The sequence below is a fragment of the Schistocerca piceifrons genome, chromosome 3 (assembly GCF_021461385.2).
Source record: "Schistocerca piceifrons isolate TAMUIC-IGC-003096 chromosome 3, iqSchPice1.1, whole genome shotgun sequence".
NCBI lineage: Eukaryota > Metazoa > Arthropoda > Insecta > Orthoptera > Acrididae > Schistocerca > Schistocerca piceifrons.
In genome coordinates this window covers 82,274,329-82,294,312 of record NC_060140.1, presented here as the reverse complement: position 1 = coordinate 82,294,312, position 19,984 = coordinate 82,274,329, and the positions used below count along the sequence as shown (strand labels likewise).

General features: G+C 40.2%; 1 protein-coding gene across 3 annotated transcripts in view; it reads right to left on the bottom strand.

The window, feature by feature from the left end:
- LOC124787775 (epidermal growth factor receptor substrate 15-like 1) overlaps window positions 1-19,984 on the bottom strand; it is a 177,375-nt gene that overhangs the window by 139,915 nt on the left and 17,476 nt on the right. For all 3 annotated transcript variants that reach the window (XM_047254666.1, XM_047254667.1, XM_047254668.1), the window contains exons 6-8: window positions 16,055-16,204; window positions 12,204-12,379; window positions 6,727-6,892 (exon numbers count right to left, since the gene is read on the bottom strand). In XM_047254666.1, the coding sequence (XP_047110622.1) occupies window positions 6,727-6,892; window positions 12,204-12,379; window positions 16,055-16,204 (492 nt within the window). The remainder of the gene's footprint in view (window positions 1-6,726; window positions 6,893-12,203; window positions 12,380-16,054; window positions 16,205-19,984) is intronic.

Here is a 19,984-nt window from a genome sequence, read left to right as displayed (position 1 = left end):
ATGAGGGATCAGCAGTACCGGGATGGCCTGGATCATCTGCTTTTGAACTAGGCTATTGGGGTAATTACATCCAATGAGGGCTGAAGTGACAGCCTTGTTGTAAAGAGTATTGTTGTGAAGAGTCTGCATCTGAACAAATATGCTTGCCTCGAATGCCAATGCTGTATGGAAGAGAAGATTTGACATGGAAAGAATGGCAATTGTAAAAATGTAGGTACTACTGTTTGTTAGTAGGTTCGATGTGGAAGGAAGAGTATAGCTGGCCATTGGTGAGGATGAGATCAGCATCAAGGAAACTGGCATGGGATTTGGAATAGGATCATGTGAAATTTAATTGGGAGAAGGTATTTAGACATTCCAGGAATTTTAACAGGTCAGCCTCAGCATGAGTCTATACATCACAGATGTCATCAATGTATCTGAACCAAACCAGGGGCTGAAGGCTTACCACTCCCAGGAAAGCCCCCTCCAAGCGACACATGAAGAGGTTGGCACAGGAAGGAGCCATCCTGGTTCCCATGGCCATACCAAGGATCTGTTTGCATGTCTGCCCCTCAAAGGTGAAGTAATTGTTGGGAAGTATAAAGTTGATTAAGGTGAGCAAAAGGATGCCATAGGCTTGGAAGCAGGTGGGCATTGACTGAGGAGAAGTTCACCAGTCGGCAGACCATGTACGTCGGGGATGTTGGAGATCACCACAATGGTGACAAGTAAGGGGTGTGGTGGGAGAAGAATGGATACGGACTTCAGACAATTTAGGAAATGGTTGGTATCTTTAATATAGGAGGGAAGTCTTTGTACTACAGGTTGCAAGTATTGATCAACTAAGGCAGATATTTGTCTGGAGGGTGCTTTGAAGCCAGTAACTATAGGACTGCCATGATGATTGGGTTTGTGGCTCTGAGGAAGTAGGTAAAAGGTGGTGGTGCGTAGTTTGGGTGGGGCAGAAGTTCTGTGGATTGAGGTGTAAGTCCTTGTGACGGCCTGAGGATGGGATCTTGATGGCAGATGCTTGTTTGTAGAGATGTCAGACAGCCGGTGTAAACCTTCACTAACATACTCCCGTCTGTCCAGCACCACAGTGGTAGATCCTTTGTCTGCTGGGAAGATAATGATGGAGTCATCAGCTTTTAGGGAACGTGAGCCTAGAGTTCTGCAGATGGCAGGTTAGGGTCGTGTTGTAGGGACCTGACGAAAGGTTGTGAAGCAACAGGAATTCCTGGAGGGCTTGTAAGGGAGGATACTGAGGTAGTGGTGGGGGATCAAGTTGGGATCATGGTCAGAGCTGTTCAAGGCAGGGTCCAATGTCAGGTTTCCTATTGGAAAGATTTTGTGGCTGGGTTCCAAACCGATATTTAAAGTTGAAATTATGTGTGAAGGAAAGTAGATCCTTCACCAAAGCATAATGGTTGAATGCAGTTTTAGGGCTGAAAGTGAGACGCTTGGATAATATAGATAATTTGGGGGGGGGGGGGGGGGTTGTCACTGGTTCTTGTGATTATGAGATTATTACAGGTCTGGGGGGCAGTGGTGAAGGCTGAGGGATGTTAAGGAGGTTGGCCAAGCTCAGTTTGTAGGAGAGGAGTTGTGGTTGATGGTGTAGCTGTTTGGGAAGCTGGAAGCTGCAGAAGGACGGGAGGGGGGACATCACTGTTGAGGTAGTTTAGGAGAAGGTGGGATAATTTTTTGAGGTCAAGTCTGGCATGTCATTGCAGTCTGATGTTGGCTTGCAGATGATACCATCCAAGGAAACATGATGGGCAGATAACTACAAAATTTTGTAGGAGGAGAGAAGTATGGTGGTGTGGAAACTGCCAGATGAGGCATCTAAGTCAAAGATAAGTCTGGTAAGTGCAATAAATTGCTGTATTTAAAAATTGCAAAAGAGGCTGGTGTAGAGTAGGATTACATCCAGAAGGCCTTTGGGAGTAACACCAAGAGATGAGCACGTTTCAAGAAACAGAATGTGGGACCTTAATTTTGATAGTGCAAAAGCATGTTTTCGAAAAGAACGGATGTAATATGTGATGGGATTCATTATGGCAAGAGAGGAAAGTTTGGAGTGTCAAAAATAGTGGGAGTGGCCAAAATGAGAGGCAGAGGGTGGTAAAAGATAGAAAAACAGAAAAAGAGCACATGCGTCATCTGGATTCTTCCACCAGACACCAGTTTCTCATAACTCTGCAGGTGGGAACTAGCACTACAACATGTCCTTGGTTCTCTCCAACCACCTGGCATTAATTTATTTTAATTCCTTCCATCTCAGCATTTATTCATAGTAACTACTCAATTCTTTACTCAATTTTTGTTTTCTACTTCTTTCATTTTCTGACTTTTCTAGTTTTTGCCATTCCCCTTCCCACCTCTGTTACATACAGTGCACTTAGCATTTTACTCTTAATAACTCATGCACAATGTTTTAGAAGTAATCTCTGTCTTGCGTATTACCATGTCTTCCACCTTTAAGCTCTCAGGTTTTCAAGTCTCATCCAGTGCAGCCCCCAACTATTCTTTCCTTCTATTCCTGTCCAGTAAGTCGTCTCTGACTCAGGGTTCTGGCTCCTCCTCCTCCAAGAAGGAGCCACTGGCTCCGAAAGCTTGTAAACGTTAAATCCTTTTGTGTGTGTGCGCGTGCGCGCGAGTGAGTGAGTGAGTGAGTGAGTGAGCGAGTGAGTGTTTTTCCCACCGTCACCACTTGGTTAGTAGATTTTTTTATCTTTCAATTTACATTGATTTAAATGTTCACTTGCGCTGAAGGTCTTTTATTTTAAATGAGGGAGGAATATAAAATGCAGATGTCATTTAGTCTGGTGATGTAGATAACATTTCAAGTGAGTTAATATTTTGCAATTATATACAGAGTAAAGCAATGTTGTAAACTCTGTTGTAACTCACAGTATTTTAACTAATGGTTTTGTAAGAAAAATAAGTTGCAGTAACAAAATTCATAAAATTTCTCCAAATAGCAATAATGTTTTTGTTGTCTTTTATTATCACACTGAACAACAGTTGATTATAATATACTGATAGATATTAATAATATGGTAAACTTTCAAAATGAGTGAATTACATTATATTTACTCCAAAGGCAAATTTCTATACTTTTGTTTATAAAATGTCATAAGTATTTCCAGCACATTGTCCAGTACGTGTACCAATCTGTGATTTTTCAAGAAGCAGTTACACCTCCCATCAGTCACTACCTTAGGGAAGGCAAATGTCTATCTACTTGTCCTAATGAAATCACATACTAAGTTATTTATTTAATTTTCTCTAACTTTAAAACCTTGTGTAGCATTGGTATTTTTAAATTACTGCTAACACTTCTTGAACTTTTACAGCTGTTGGCGTGCTAACAGACTTTCTGGAAGAATACGACTAATGATAAACAAGCCAATGGCATTCACTATCAACCATCATACAGTGCTCCTTGGTCTGACTGCAATTTTTGGAACTTTTATCTTTGTGTTTTATAGAGCTACAAGAAGGAGACCCACTGCATTGGATTAAAGTGACTACCTACATTAAGCAGTAACATGGAGGCCTACAACATACATGTGACTCTTCCTCAAGGAAGCATGCAGATCTGTTGTCAGTCTTTGGAGTCCTCATCTCGGAGTTAATTTCTTCTTTTTTATGAACAAAACATTTTACATACTTCTTTAAAAAATGTAATTAGCAGTTTCAACTTAATTAAATCATCTCATATCTAAAATGTAGGGAAACAGTAGCTACTTATCATCTGATGTGCATTGTTACAAGTCTCCCCCCCCCCCCTTTTATAGTTTGCTCAATGAAAAGTTATTATTAGAATTATTATAAAATGTTTAATTCCTCAACTGGATCAGTAACTAACAATGACCTATACACATAATCACTAAGATACAGAGTAGAAATGACAGTAAAAAATGAAAGCTACAAACACCACACAAAAATACGGTATTTTTTTAAAAAAATTACAGATACCAATATTTTAAAATCTGTAGTTGGAACTGCAGGTTTCGAAACTGAAAAATCTTTTCATTAGCTAAGGAGAAAAATGAAGAAAGTACTGTGGAAAAAAGGGCCAACAAAGTTATGTTACCCTATGCCTGCGAGTCAATATGGACAAATTTGTTGACAGCATGACTTTAATAAACGGGGTACTGTGACATAGAAAATGTATGGTCTTTGCAAAGGTACCATCCTAGTATCCACTTTAAGTGATTAAGTAACTACAGGAAATCTGAATACCATGGCTCTGAATGTGAGTCAAATGTTTTAACCCCTGGGCAAATCTCACTCGGTGCTCATTTACTCTGCAAAAGACAACAGCAGGTTACAGAGGTATAAAAAAATACTCGGATGAGACAGCACACACAGTTCATACTCAACAATGGTTTCCATGGTGACTGTATACTCAAAGATTATTTTCTACAAGCGGAGAAGTGAAACAAAGAGGGCATGGCAAAAGGCAAGTACTATAAATATGAGACATTTGTGTCACAGGGAAGGCAAGGAGGAGGGTGACTAGTGACTTATCAACTTAAGAGCTTTGTCATTGAGATGAGATTCACTTTGTTTCACAGCACATCTCCAACCAACAAAATATTAAAGACACAAGCAATGCATAAATTGAAACTCACAACAAATGACTGCTAACAAAATGCTGCTGTTTGTTGAGTCTTCATCATTGAAGTGAGAAGCTTTCTTAGTTGTCAAATTATGTACACACTTTGCACACCCATGCAAAGTAACCAGTCACAATGAAACTGATACAAATATATGTCATGTATTTTCATTCATGATGTACAGGTGTTTATCAGCAACCAGCAACAGCAAATGTGATATAGCAGGAACAGAAAATAGCATTACAGTAAGCAACAATGGCAAGAAACTGACAATGTATACATTTTGGCAAGAAACTGATAATGTATACATTTAAAGTGAACAAGAAACTGAGCAGTCGCTTTAGTAAGTGTTATAATTAGGAAAGCTGCAGGCTGATAGTAAATGGTGATGCAAAAATGAGATTATTATAGGGTGTCTTTTAATCTCAAAACTGAGTATCAAACATCCAGAAAAATACCTGTCTGGAAGTGGCTTCACATGTTATTACAAGCTTGACAAGCGTGGATGTGCAAGTATTTGGCACAAGCATGCTCAAGTCATTATCATCCCCACACAGCAAAAACTTTCTTGTGCAATTTGTGTTATTGATACAGTATGATGAGCTCAGACTATAATGTGACCACTTTATGTACATTTGCATTTGTGACTGGCAAGGGAAATAAGAGGAAATGTGGTATGTGATCTAAATAATGATACAAAAAACTATTTTCCTTATTGATTAGGTAGTGAACTCAAGATATATCATAGATATTGGCATAATTACCTAACAATGCATGAAGAGACATATTTGAACCTTCTGTCACTTCAGAGTCCCTTCACTGAGGGACAAGATGTAGGTACGAGGGAAACTATAACAACACACAAAAGACTGACAGCGATGGTATCACAAGCATTCAGGTACATATTTCCTGAAAACTGCCATGCTATCTACTAAGTGAAGAAAAATAATACCACAGTGTGGATTTATACATTTGATCTATGCCATTCCCTAACTCAATTTTTTTTCCTCTCCTAAAATTTGTTGGGAAGGAATTGATTTTCTTGATGACTGTGTCTTTGTTAGAAGCCAAATTGATTGCTTGGTATTTGGAGTGTATTATATACACTATGTCTCACTCATGCACTTTCATTATAACCAATGCTTAAATAAAATCCTGAAGCATATACCAATTTTCCTAAGGTCGCTTGACACACTGGAAAAAACACTAACCTGATCTTAGCTTGCGCCAACCTGGTACATACGCTTAAGCACACACACTTGCGCAAGCTTGCATAATAATAAATCATTCAAGCCTCAAGTTACTTGAATAGTTAAAATAGTTGTACAAAGTAATTTGTATGGCCACTTTCACATGCCGAGTCTCTTTACTCCTTCTAAGTTGAAAGACAAACCACTGAAGTTAAAAATAACCACTCACCATAAGAGGATCTGACATTAGTGTTTATGATCTCATAAGCACTAATGTCCTTAGGGTCTGAGCAATGCTTCATTGCACTACTCGCCATATAGTGTTACTGAACGAACCAGCTTGGCAGTCACTGTATTATGACTTACATCAGAAAATCTTGTAAATGCTCTTATAAGAGACCGCCACAAAATTTAATGAAATTTTTCAGTGAAACATTTGGAAGCCTCACATGAAAGATGTGATAAGATTCATTATATGATGTAGTACAGTGCCCACTACAAGTGAACACAGTAAAAGCCAAGACCTGACAAATTCTTAAGATGAACAGAGATTCTAAAGTCAACAGAAGACAGCTGCTTGGTTGCAACAGATGTAAAACATACTGAACTAGAAGCTAATCTGTGGAACAACTGTCGAATGTAAAAAGAAGATAGGGGAAAAAACTGGAGAACTCGCAGTGTAACCTCTCATTCATTACTCAAGGGCAATCAAAACAGTGAATGGCACCACAATACTGTTATCTAGGAGGTAGGACGTAGATGATGGTTCTTATCAGCACCATACTCCAGTGAGTTTAAAAATAAAACGAAGACAAAGGAAGCTTTAGACTGCTACCTATTGACACAGCTTTTATAAAATTAAATTTGGAATTTACACTTATTATTCAATATTTAATCAGTACTACATTTACAAGTTTAGTACTCACTACTAATCCGTCAACAGGCTGTTTTGTCCGAAAACATGGTGGTATCATTTCTGGAGTGAGAGTTGCTGGTGGGCTTATACCTTGTAGTTTCTGATTGATCAGCCACATGGCCAAAGCAAACTGTTCACTGTTCAACTTGCCACACTGCTTTATATCACAAAGTGACCTGAAACAAATCAATTTTATTACAAATTTAACATTAGATATGAATAAAATGTTATATGTTAAAACAAAGGGAAGCAAATGCAGTGGGAAAGATTAGACTGTGCACATCCTGTTACTCCAAAATTCATAGATTGATCATATCTTCAAAAAGAATTTCCCTCAGCTTGAAAAATTTAGTTTTAAGTTACTAAATGTGTAACAAACTGCTAACATGTGCCCTGCACTCTGTGACAAATAAATTAATAGCAATACATCTGCTGACTGTACAGCTGAAATGAAAATTTAGAACTTATACAGGTTTTTTAAAATCACAAATGCAGATCCTCACTACATACAACTTTAACTATCCTGAATTTCAAGTTAATTTACAGAAGTAAATTTCTACATCTACATGATTACTCTGCAATTCACATTTAAGTGCTTGGCAGAGGGTTCATCGAACCACAATCATACTATCTCTCTACCATTCTACTCCCGAACAGCGTGCGGGAAAAACGAAGACCTAAACCTTTCTGTTCGAGCTCTGATTTGTCTTATTTTATTTTGATGATTATTCCTACGTATGTAGGTTGGGCTCAACAAAATATTTTCGCAATTGGAAGATAAAGTTGGTGACTGAAATTTCGTAAATAGATCTTGTCGCGACAAAAAACGTCTTTGCTTTAATGACTTCCATCCCAACTCGCGTATCATATCTGCCACACTCTCTCCCCTATTACGTGAAAATACAAAACGAGCTGCCCTTTTTTGCACCCTTTTGATGTCCCCCATCAATCCGACCTGGTAAGGATCCCACACCGCGCAGCAATATTCTAACAGAGGACGAACGAGTGTAGTGTAACCTGTCTCTTTAGTGGACTTGTTGCATCTTCTAAGTGTCCTGCCAATGAAACGCAACCTTTGGCTCGCTTTCCCTGCAATATTATCTATGTGGTCTTTCCAACTGAAGTTGTTCGTAATTTTAACACCCAGGTACTTAGTTGAATTGACAGCCTTGAGAATTTTACTATACTATTTATCGAGTAATCGAATTCCAACGGATTTCTTTTGGAACTCATGTGGATCACCTCACACTTTTCATTATTTAGCGTCAACTGCCACCTGCCACACCATACAGGAATCTTTTCTAAATCGCTTTGGAACTGATAATGGTCTTCGGATGACCTTACTAGACGGTAAATTGCAGCATCATCTGCAAACAACCTAAGAGAACTGCTCAGATTGTCACCCAGGTCATTTAAATAGATCAGGAACAGCAGAGGTCCCAGGACGCTTCCCTGGAGAACACCTGATATCACTTCAGTTTTACTCGATGATTTGCCGTTTATTACTACGAACTACGACCTTCCTGACAGGAAATCACGAATACAGTCGCACAACTGAGACGATACCCCATAGGCCCACAGCTTGATTAGAAGTCGCTTGTGAGGAACGGTGTCAAAAGCTTTCCAGAAATCTAGAAATACGGAATCAACTTGAGATCACCTGTCGACAGCGGCCATTACTTCGTGCGAATAAAGAGCTAGCTGCGCTGCACAAGAACAACATTTTCTGAAACCATGCTGATTACGTATCAATAGATCATTCCCTTCGAGGTGATTCATAATGTTTGAATACAGTATATGCTCCAAAACCCTACTGCAAACTGACGTCAATGATATAGGTCTGTAATTTGATGGATTACTCCTACTACCCTTCTTAAGCACTGGTGTGACCTGCGCAATTTTCCAATCTGTAGATACAGACCTATCGGTGACGAGCGGTTGTATACGATTGCTAAGTAGGACGCTATTGTATCAGCGTAATCTGAAAGGAACCTAATCGGTATACAATCTGGACCTGAAGACTTGCCCGTATCAAGCGATTTGAGTTGCTTCGCAACCCCTAAGGTATCTACTTCTACGAAACTCATGCTAGCAGCTGTTCGTGTTTCAAATTCTGGAATATTCCATTCATCTTCCCTGGTGAAGGAATTTCGGAAAACTGCATTCAATAACTGTGCATTATTGTGATTAGAATTATACGTTTCTAATTATTTTCCTTCTTATGCACAGTAAACCATTACAATAATTTTCGAATCTGTAGCCGGATCCATCGACATTCTGCGACGATATTTCAGCCCAGAGATGTCCAACCCTCTTCAGATGAGTAGCCAACTATAGAACAGCCCAGGTGCATTCACAGTATTTAAGTTGACTCTCACGCATGCAAAATGTGCTGGCATCTTTCGGTGCATCCATGACGACATGCATGGGACAGCCGAGTTGTGTGTGCTGCCCTCACAGTGGTGGAAGTGAAAGATGATGTAATTATTGAGCATCGAATGACCCCATCAATTCCGTTGTGACTGGATAATTTTAATTATAGGATTTAAATTTTTATCCAGTTGAAAGCCTTTGTCACAATTTAGAAGATTATTGGCAAGACATATTTCCACCAATTCTTTGATTACTGAATCCCAAAAACTGGAAATTGGAGCTGAACAAGCAGATGGCTTCATCATGGGGAGCCCTTTGTCCCCTGTGGTGGCTAATCTTTTTATGGAGAAATCTGATGAGAAAGCACTTGTGTCTGCTGTTTTGAAGCCCACCGTTTTCTAGCATTATGTAGATGATACTATTGTTGTATGGCCTCATGGCAGACAAGAACTGGAAAAATTCCTTTGTCACAAATTCATTACATGAGAACATTAAGTTTATAATGGCGATTTAGGAAGACAGGATTTTACCCTTCCTAGACATGTTAGTACAACATAAGAATGATGTGTCATCGAGACATTCTGTGAACAGAAAACCCACCCACACACACACATCTATACCTCCAGGCGTCTAGCTGCCATCACCCTGCAAAAACCGCCGGTGTTCTTAGTACCTTAATACATTGGGTGTACAGACAAAGAAAACCTCCACACAGAATTAGAACACTTTGAGAGGTTTTTTTTAAGGAGAATGGCTACACTTCATGTCAAATAAAGAAGGCCATGAAAAGCTTTAATAACAAGAAGCAACATACTGTGGACAATGACAATGATGATAAATCAACTGCGTTCCTTCCATATGCCGGGACTGTGTCTTCTAAAACAGGCAGGTTACCTAGGAAAATAAAATCAAAGTTATCTTCTGTCCACCAGCTAAGTGCCTGGCCCTGGTTGGATCCGTTAAAGGTGACATACAACTCAAAAAAAAAGCAAGCATTTACAAAATTCTCAGTGAGTGTGGTGCTGCGTTTATAGGCCAGACCACATGAACTGCCAAGGAGCGTTGTACAGAACATGAAAGATACACCCTTCTTCGGCGACCGTTAAAATCTGTAGTAGCAGAACTCTGTCACTTGGAAATACAGTCACTGGAACACAATAGAATAATTTTAGCCTCAGTTTCCAGTTTTTGGGATTCAGTAATCAGAGAATTGGTGGAAATATATCTTCTTGATAATCTTATAAACTGTGACAATGACTTTCAACTCGATAAAAATTGGAATCCTATAATTAAAATCATCCAGTCACAATGGAATCGACGGGGTCATTCAATACTCAATAATTAGATCTTCTCTCACTTCCACCACTGAGGGCAGCACACACAACTTGGCTCTCCAGTGCATGTCATCACTTGATGCATGCGTCGAAAGATGCCACATATTTTGCATGCGCAAGATTCTGCATAAATACTATGAATGCACCTGGGCTTTTCAGTAGTTGTCTGCTCACCTGAAGATAACTGGCCATCACTGGGCCGATGGCTCGATATACCGTGGCAGAATGTCGACAGGATCCAACTGCACACCCAAAATTATTAGGAGAAGATATACGATGGGAAAATTTCAGAAGTTACATCAGTACATCATTGCTTTAATGTACTAAGAAAACATATCTTAGCAAATATACTCAAGTCTCCAACTGATATGGTACATATATTATTTTTTCAAGTTACAGCAAATTAAGCGTATTAAATTTTTCTATTCTTGCTGAACTCCAAGTGCAAGTTTTCTCAGGAAATACTTAAATTCAATAGTAAGGATTCAGGAAATATTTGTAGTTTGGCAGTGGCCACTTGTGCAGATAGACAGATTAAAACTGTGTGCCCACAAAGATTCAAACCTGGCAACTGTGCCTTTACCAGGCAAACACACTATCCGTCACGATTCATATCCTGCTGTCACTGCTTTACTTCTCCATATCCTTTCTTCCAAGAGTCCTAATCCACTTACGTATGCAGGAGAACTTCTGAGTAGTTTGGAGGTAGTAGGGTACTGTTGGAAATAATGCTGTACGGGTGGGTTCAGTCAATAGAGTGTTTGCCCAAACAAGGCAAAGTTTCAGAGTTTATGTTCTGGTCTGGTATAATTCTAATTGACTGGAAGTTTCAAACCACCACACACACTACTGTAGTGTGGTTGTCATATCCTACATACAATGCTGTGCAATAGTTACAGCACAATTGGTATGCTTTCACAGGTGGTCTCATCTTCTATAGGATAGGAAATTCTTACAGCTGGATTGCAACAGGAGGAGGAGGAGGAGGAGGAGGAGGAGGAGGAGGTGGTGGTGGTGGTGGTGGTGGAATAGAAAAGGTTCTGCATTTGGTTGTCCAAAGAACAATGATCCATATGTTGCAAGACTAGAAACAAGGTTGCTATTAGCACTAGGATATTTCATAGGATGAGTGGTTGAGTAGGATATTTCTCATCTCGATGCATGGAAAAATGTAGCTGAACTCTTGATGAAGGATGCTGTTGAAATTCTCAAGACCTGACAGCAATAATCAACGATGCCACTGTCTCAGTGATGCTACTGCCATACTTTATGTAACATTGAACATACATACATACATACATATTATTGACGTAATGAAATTCCTGCATGTGTAAGTAATTTCTCTGTTTTTGTTCTATCCACTGTGGTTACTGATGTCTATAATTGTCAGTCAGGTCAACAGTACATCTGCAGTAATTAAAATACTTGAACCTTTACATTACAGTCTGTCCTATATTAATTTTCCATGGAAGTGATAATATAGCCTTATGAAATCATCAAATAATGTATAATTACTCTGTGTAACCTTCATGATAAGTATATGAAAGTATGTGGAGTTGCACAAGGATAGTGTTCTGCCATTAAGAGATTGTTCACAAAAATATAATTTATTGTTTTTCTGTCCAGTTTAAGGTGCTTTAGTGAAAAGCCATAACTTATTACAGCACATTATTTCTACAAACACACTAACATTAAAAGCGGTTAATGAAGCTTTCTCCAGACAATTTTTTCAAGTCAGGGATACAGGGTAAGGATTAATATGTTTGCTATTAGTATTTACCAAATATGCGCCAGAACAGGCTGAGGTACACCCGACTGTAGGAAGACGTCTTTTATTTCCAACCCGGACACAAAACCATCCTTGTCAATATCTGTTTGCTCGAACAAGGTATCATATTTAGTTTTCTCTTCTACAGTGACAACCCAAGGCACTGAAGGAGCCCCTGGAAGAATACTCTGAAAAAATTTGAACTTTTTGAGCACAATTCCAGCAGTGTGATGCAAGTAATGAGTATAAAAGAGATTCCAAAATCAGATAAAAATGTTTGTTTTTCAATCATGGATGTGTGTCAAAGTGAATCAGAAGCTTATAATAGTACAGTATGCAACTTAAAAGTTTACAACACTAATACATTATGATCTTTTGATGAACAGCATCAAGAAAAATTTTCATCAATGGTTTCAACCTTCACTAAATTTAGGGAACTTAGCAAATCTTTTACAACCTCTCACGCAAAGGACAGTAATACGACAGACAGCTTCAGTTGCCATTTTGCTACTTCCTGGAATATAAGTGCTTTGGAACATTTGTTTTTGCACATTTTACTACAAGTAAAGCACACAGTTTCATTAGATACTTTTCTGCACAACAGGCAAGTAGAGAATTCATGGTTCAGAAATAACCTAATAATTTCATGAAGAAATTACCAAACCTCTGAACAGATGGGAGGGTGCAAGTACGTAATAAACTACACCCAAGGCCAGAATGAATATTGAGAACACCCTATTATGTAAAGGGTTTACTTGTTTAACAGTCCTTTTGTTGTGCCTATCTGCAACTTAGTATCTCCACCATATGGTAAGCAACAATGTATCCCTTTCAAAAACCACACTAAGGTTCGTTAGTTGGTTTGGGGAGAGGGGATTAAACAGCGAGATCATTGGTCCCATAGGATTAGGGAAGGAAGTCAGCCGTGCCCTTTCAAAGGAACCATCCTGGCATTTGCCAGAAGCAATTCAGGGAAGTCATGGAAAACAAGATGAATGGACACGGGTTTGAACCATTGTTCACACTAAGGTACACATCCCACTTGCCAACAGGGCACTGTAGTAGTCTCACGTGGGGAATTTTTACCTGGAATGAAATGGTGTCTCCAACACATCCACCTCGGTCTCTCATTGGCAAACACAAGAGCCTCATAACCTATTATCAAATCATATGCATACATTCATTTGCTTGCAATAACCTTTAGGACATACGCACATTCATCAAGATAATGAAGCTCCCTTTTCACTACAAAACTGTCAGAAAAGTTTAAAGAACACTCCAGGAATATGAAGGTGCTTGTATGGAACCCCATGTATGTCACCTGATCTCAATCCTACTGACCACATTTGTGACACTATAAAATGAGATTCGGCTGCCACGGATTTAGATCTAATCACTCTCATTAAGTCGGTGGTAGCAGTTAAGTGACAATGGATCAAAATAACTCTCAGTGTTTGTGGTGCCTTATTTAGTGCTTGCCACAATCAGCACTGTCAACAGAGGAAAAGGGATGTTCCAGACTACAAAATTGTTACCTCCAATCCAAATGGTATTTAGCATATTCATAGAAGTCATTAATGAACATCATCATTCCCTTTCTTAAATTGTGAAAGATAAGATTTTTGATACAGCAGCATATCTCATGAAGTATAGAGAGAGCTATTCAGTTCTAGAGGAATCTAAAACTGCATGAAGTGTGCTACAGAATATGTACGATAACACTCTTATGATGAGATATCGCACCAAGTTGCTCTGCATCTTTTAATGTGTTTCACAGCCCGTTACACTGTAGTCAGCTTCATGTTTTCAACAACAACAATTTCATGCATAACTGTTGTTTCAAGGTGTTTTGTGTTCAGGCTGTAAACATAACAAGTGACCCAAAACAGGTAGCTGCCTGATAAGCTACAGTGTCAAACCAGCAAACATTTGACGCAAAGTGCAAACATTCCAAGGTTCACAAATCATGATGTACAACTCAAACTGCAAATGCTACAACTTGAATGTCAAGGTTTCTATGTGACAGATAATTAAATTGGACAGACGAAATATCTACTCACCATGCGGCGGCAGAATACACACATAAAAGAAGGTAGTAATTAAGCACACTTTAAGAGCCAGTGGCTCCTTCTTCAGGCAGAAGGGTCAAAGTGGAAGGAAGAGGGGTGAAGAAGGAAAAGGACTGGAGAGGTCTACGAAAAGTGGTAGATTTCGGGAAAGTCACCCAGAACCACGCATCAGGGGAGGCTTACTGCAAGTGATGAGAAGAAAAGACTGATTGTTGGGGACTGCATCGGACAAGATTTGAAAACCTGAGGGCAAAATTTCATACAGAATGGATCTCATTTCAGGCCATGATAAAATCATGTCCACCACACCTAGAATAGCTTTTCGTTGCCTCCTAATCTCTGCAATACTCTTATCAGACCCTACGATCCTTCTGGACCAATCTCCCTACCCTATCCCTCCTACCCCTGTGTCTGTCCCCACTGCAAGACAAGACTTGTCCTATGCATGGTCCTACCACCACCTATAGCAGCCCTGTAACTGGCAAAGCATATACTATCAAAGGGAGAGCCAACTGTGAAACAACAAGTCATACAACAGCTGTTACATAAACATTGTTTGGGCTTCTACATCAGCGTGACTACCACCAAATTATCCATTAGGATGAATGGACATAGGCAGAGAGTGCAATATCCTGTTGCAGAGCATGCTCTACACCATGACAATCATGACCTTGGTGCCTGTTTCACCACACACGCAATCTGGATTTTTCCCCCAGACATCAGTTTCTCAGAACTCCGCAGGTGAGAACTAGCACTACAACATGTCCTTGTTTCTCACCAGCCATATGGACTTAATGTACGTTAATTTCTTCTGTCTCAGCATTTATTCACAGTAAGCACTCTTTTCTTCACTCTGTTTTAGTTGTCTACTTCTTTCATTGGCTCACTAATCTATTTTTCATTGTCCCCTTCCCACCTCTGTTACATACAATGCACTTAGCTTTTCACTCTTATTACCTTATGTACGATGTTTAAGCAGTAATCTCGGTCCTACATATTACCCTGTCTTCCATCTTTAAGCTCTCAGTTTCACAAATCTAGTCTGATGCAGTGCCCAACAACCAGTCTTTCCTTCTTATCACATGCGGTAAGTCTCCCCTGACCTCTGGTTCTTTGTGACTCTCTCGAAATCTACCCCTTTTCCTAGACCTCTCTAGTCCTTTTCCTTCACCCCTCTTCCTTTCCCTTCGACCCTTCTGCCTGGAGAAGGAGCCACTGGCTCCGAAAGCTTGTTTAATTGCAACCTCCTTTTAGGTGTGTGTTCTGCCGCAGCTTAGTGAGTAGATTTTTTTATCTATCCAATTTAATTATTCTGTCAAAAACTGAAAGTTTCTGTATGGTATGAAATCCCTAGTTTAAAATTATGATGGCACACATACTGATTAGGAGCACATGCTGAAATGTTCATTTAAAAATATTACTGTGAATGTGTCTGGCCACAAACATTTTTTTAAGTATTAGTTTCTCCAGCCATGCACGAAGAATTGTTTTAATTTTCAAGAAACTGCAGATAAGATTTTCTTCATTTACATTTGGTTGCATTTATAACGTTTCCAGATTCCACTAGAAAAAGCTTTCAATATAAAAGACAAAATCAGTCATGGAGAAAAGTAAAGAACTTTAGCAATAGGTGTAGTTATTCATCAAATCAATTGCTGTAAGATTAAATTATCACTTAAACCACACAAATTAGTATACACTGTAACTACTTCAAAGGTTTGAAGTTGGTCAAGAAATTTTTAGACAGGCACTCACCATAAAAATACTGTTCAAAGTCTTACTTTTAATAACTACCTTCGAATCTCCTCCTGTTCCAAGATTAGGCACATTAGACATACTGACAGCTGGCATCATATCTTTCCGTTTCGATGGTGGCATTAGTTCTGGTGGTAAGGAGCTTGGAATTGTATACTTTTCTAATGCCTTGTATACTAAATGCATTGCCTGGAAAAATAGAATGTGAAATTGTTAGCTGCAATAGTTAAATTGCCAAGTGCACACAGATAAAAAAAATTAACAACAATTTCAATGCTGTGTGTAGCAAGTGTCCAAATACTTGCATACTGACACAGTCTCCTCTTACTTTACATTCATACAGGGTGTTTCAAAAATAACCGGTATATTTGAAACGGTAATAAAAACTAAACGAGCAGCGATAGAAATACACCGTTTGTTGCAATATGCTTGGGACAACAGTACATTTTCAGGCAGACAAACTTTCGAAATTACAGTAGTTACAATTGTCAACAACAGATGGCGCTGCGGTCTGGGAAACTCTATAGTGCGATATTTTCCACATATCCACCATGCGTAGCAATAATATGGCGTAGTCTCTGAATGAAATTACCCGAAACCTTTGACAACGTGTCTGGCGGAATGGCTTCACATGCAGATGAGATGTACTGCTTCAGCTGTTCAATTGTTTCTGGATTCTGGCGGTACACCTGGTCTTTCAAGTGTCCCCACAGAAAGAAGTCACAGGGGTTCATGTCTGGCGAATAGGGAGGCCAATCCACGCCGCCTCCTGTATGTTTCGGATAGCCCAAAGCACACGATCATCGAAATATTCATTCAGGAAATTAAAGACGTCGGCCGTGCGATGTGGCCGGGCACCATCTTGCATAAACCACGAGGTATTCGCAGTGTCGTCTAAGGCAGTTTGTACCGCCACAAATTCATGAAGAATGTCCAGATAGCGTGATGCAGTAATCGTTTCGGATCTGAAAAATGGGCCAATGATTCCCTTGGAAGAAATGGTGGCCCAGACCAGTACTTTTTGAGGATGCAGGGACGATGGGACTGCAACATGGGGCTTTTCGGTTCCCCATATGCGCCAGTTCTGTTTATTGACGAAGCCGTCCAGGTAAAAATAAGCTTCGTCAGTAAACCAAATGCTGCCCACATGCATATCGCCGTCATTAATCCTGTGCACTATATCGTTAGCGAATGTCTCTCGTGCAGCAATGGTAGCGGCGCTGAGGGGTTGCCGCGTTTGAATTTTGTATGGATAGAGGTGTAAACTCTGGCGCATGAGACGATATGTGGACGTTGGCGTCATTTGGACCGCAGCTGCAACACGGCGAATGGAAACCTGAGGCCGCTGTTGGATCACCTGCTGCACTAGCTGCGCGTTGCCCTCTGTGGTGGCCATACGCGGTTGCCCTACCTTTCCAGCACGTTCATCCGTCACGTTCCCAGTCCGTTGAAATTTTTCAATCCTTTATTGTATCGCTTTTCGGTCCTTTGGTTACATTAAACCTCCGTTGAAAACTTCGTCTTGTTGCAACAACACTGTGTTCTAGGCGGTGGAATTCCAACACCAGAAAAATCCTCTGTTCTAAGGAATAAACCATGTTGTCCACAGCACACTTGCACGTTGTGAACAGCACACGCTTACAGCAGAAAGACGACGTACAGAATGGCGCACCCACAGACTGCGTTGTCTTCTATATCTTTCACATCACTTGCAGCGCCATCTGTTGTTGAAAATTGTAACTACTGTAATTTCGAAAGTTTGTCCGCCTGAAAATGTACTGTTGTCCCAAGCATATTGCAACAAACGGTGTATTTCTATCGCTGCTCGTTTAGTTTTTATTGCCGTTTCAAATATACCGGTCATTTTTGAAACACCCTGTATACTGACACTATCTCAACACACTGATTTTCTGAAACTGCTTTCCAAATGTATACTGAGAAGCATACTGAAGAATCTGAATAATTTAAGAACTAACCACTGAATGAGTGAGAAGTCAAATAATTAGCTCATTAGATGCTGACAGATTGATCTGTTCTGGACACTGTGCTTAGTATTAGGTATACTTACAGAATGCCAGGTAATGGTCCTAGCAGACTCGGAAAAAAAACCTATTGTATCTATCAACAAATCAGCTGGTCAATGTGCTAAATTCGATGTGGCAAAGGATAGCAGCATTTGGATGTGGACTATGATACCAAGTTAATGAGGCACAAGAAAAAGACTCACTCCCACACTTTTAGCATTTCATTCACTCAGTCAGTCAAGTCAGTCAGTCACTGCCATCCATCAGTTAAACCATTCTCATCGACCGTTCATAGACCATGCTGTTTATACATTCCTTTTTTGTGCTTCATCCCTTATTTTGTAGTGATTTCCAAAGGCAAACAAGCCAACATAATCTTTATTACGAAGGTAGAAAAGTACCAACAGCTACACTTTCTAGATGTACTGCTTATGAGGGATGGTGAGAACCTGGTCTGCAGCATGAACAGAAATGTGATACACATGGACCAATACTTGCATAAATTGCCAAACATTGCCCAAAACAGAAAAAGAAGAATGATTAACATGCTTGTAAGACATTAGAATCAAATATGTGAGCCACAGCACCTCGCGCATGAAATGCAACACCTGGAGTTTGTTCCGAGCACTAGTAAGTGCACCACTGGTTGCATAAGAAGTGTCACATAACATTACATTCAATAAAGTGGCACATTGGAAGAAGAAGTGTCTAATAATGTCTTTCAGTCCTCTATCCCCATGGTGATGTACAGAATATGCCATATATTGAGTAAACATGGTGTAAAGTCTACCCACAATCCAATCAAAAAGATCAAAGATTGTCTCAGACTAGCTAAGAACAAGAGAGACCCACTCGCAATGTCGGGAATATGTTGCACACTGTGTACATGTGGAACAGTATATTTTGAAATAAGTTGACAATCCATCAATAAAAGGATCACCAACCTTCAATGGTACTGCAAGTTAGGAGACGTGGATATATTGACTGGGCCAAAGCGCGCACACACACACACACACACACACACACACACACACACACAGGCAGACATATGTAAACGCAAAGAGGTTGGGCAGAGATGTCAGTCAAGGCAGAAGTACAGAGGCAAAGATGTTGTTGAATGACAGGTGAGGTACGTGGGGCGGCAACTTGAAATTAGCTGAGGTTGAGGCCTGGTGGGTATCGGGAAGAGAGAATATTTTAAAGGGCAAGTTCCCATCTCCGGAGTTCTGATAGGTTGGTGTCAGTGGGAAGTATCCAGATAACCCGGACGGTGCAACACTGTGCCAAGATGTGCTAGCTGTGCATCAAGGCATGTTTAGCCACAGGGTGATCCTCATTACCAACAAACACTGTCTGCCTGTGTCCATTCTTGCGAATGGACACTTTGTTACTGGTCATTCCCACATAGAAGGCTTCACAGTGTAGGCATGTCAGTTGGTAAATCACGTGGGTGCTTTCACACGTGGCTCTGCCTTTGATCGTGTACGCCTTCCAAGTTACAGGACTAGAGTATGTGGTGATGGGAGGGTGCATGGAACAGGCTTTGCACCAGGGCTGGTTACAAGGGTAGTAGCCAGAGGGTAGGGAAGGTGGTTTGGGGATTTGATAGGGATGAACCAAGAGGTAACGAAGGTTAGGTGGACGGCCGAAAGACACTCTTGGTGGAGTGGGGAGGATTTCATGAAGGATGGATCTCATTTCAGGGCAGGATTTGAGGAAGTCATATCCCTGCTGGAGAGCCACATTCAGAGTCTGATCCAGTCCCAGAAAGTATCCTGTCACAAGAGGGGCACTTCTGGGGTTGTTCTGTGAGAGGTTCTGGGTTTGAGGGGATGAGGAAGTGGCTCCAGCTATTTGCTTCTGTTCCGGGTCGGGAGGGTAGTTGCGGGATGGGAAAGCTGTTTTCAGGTTATTGCTGTAATGGTTCAGGGATTCAGGACTGGAG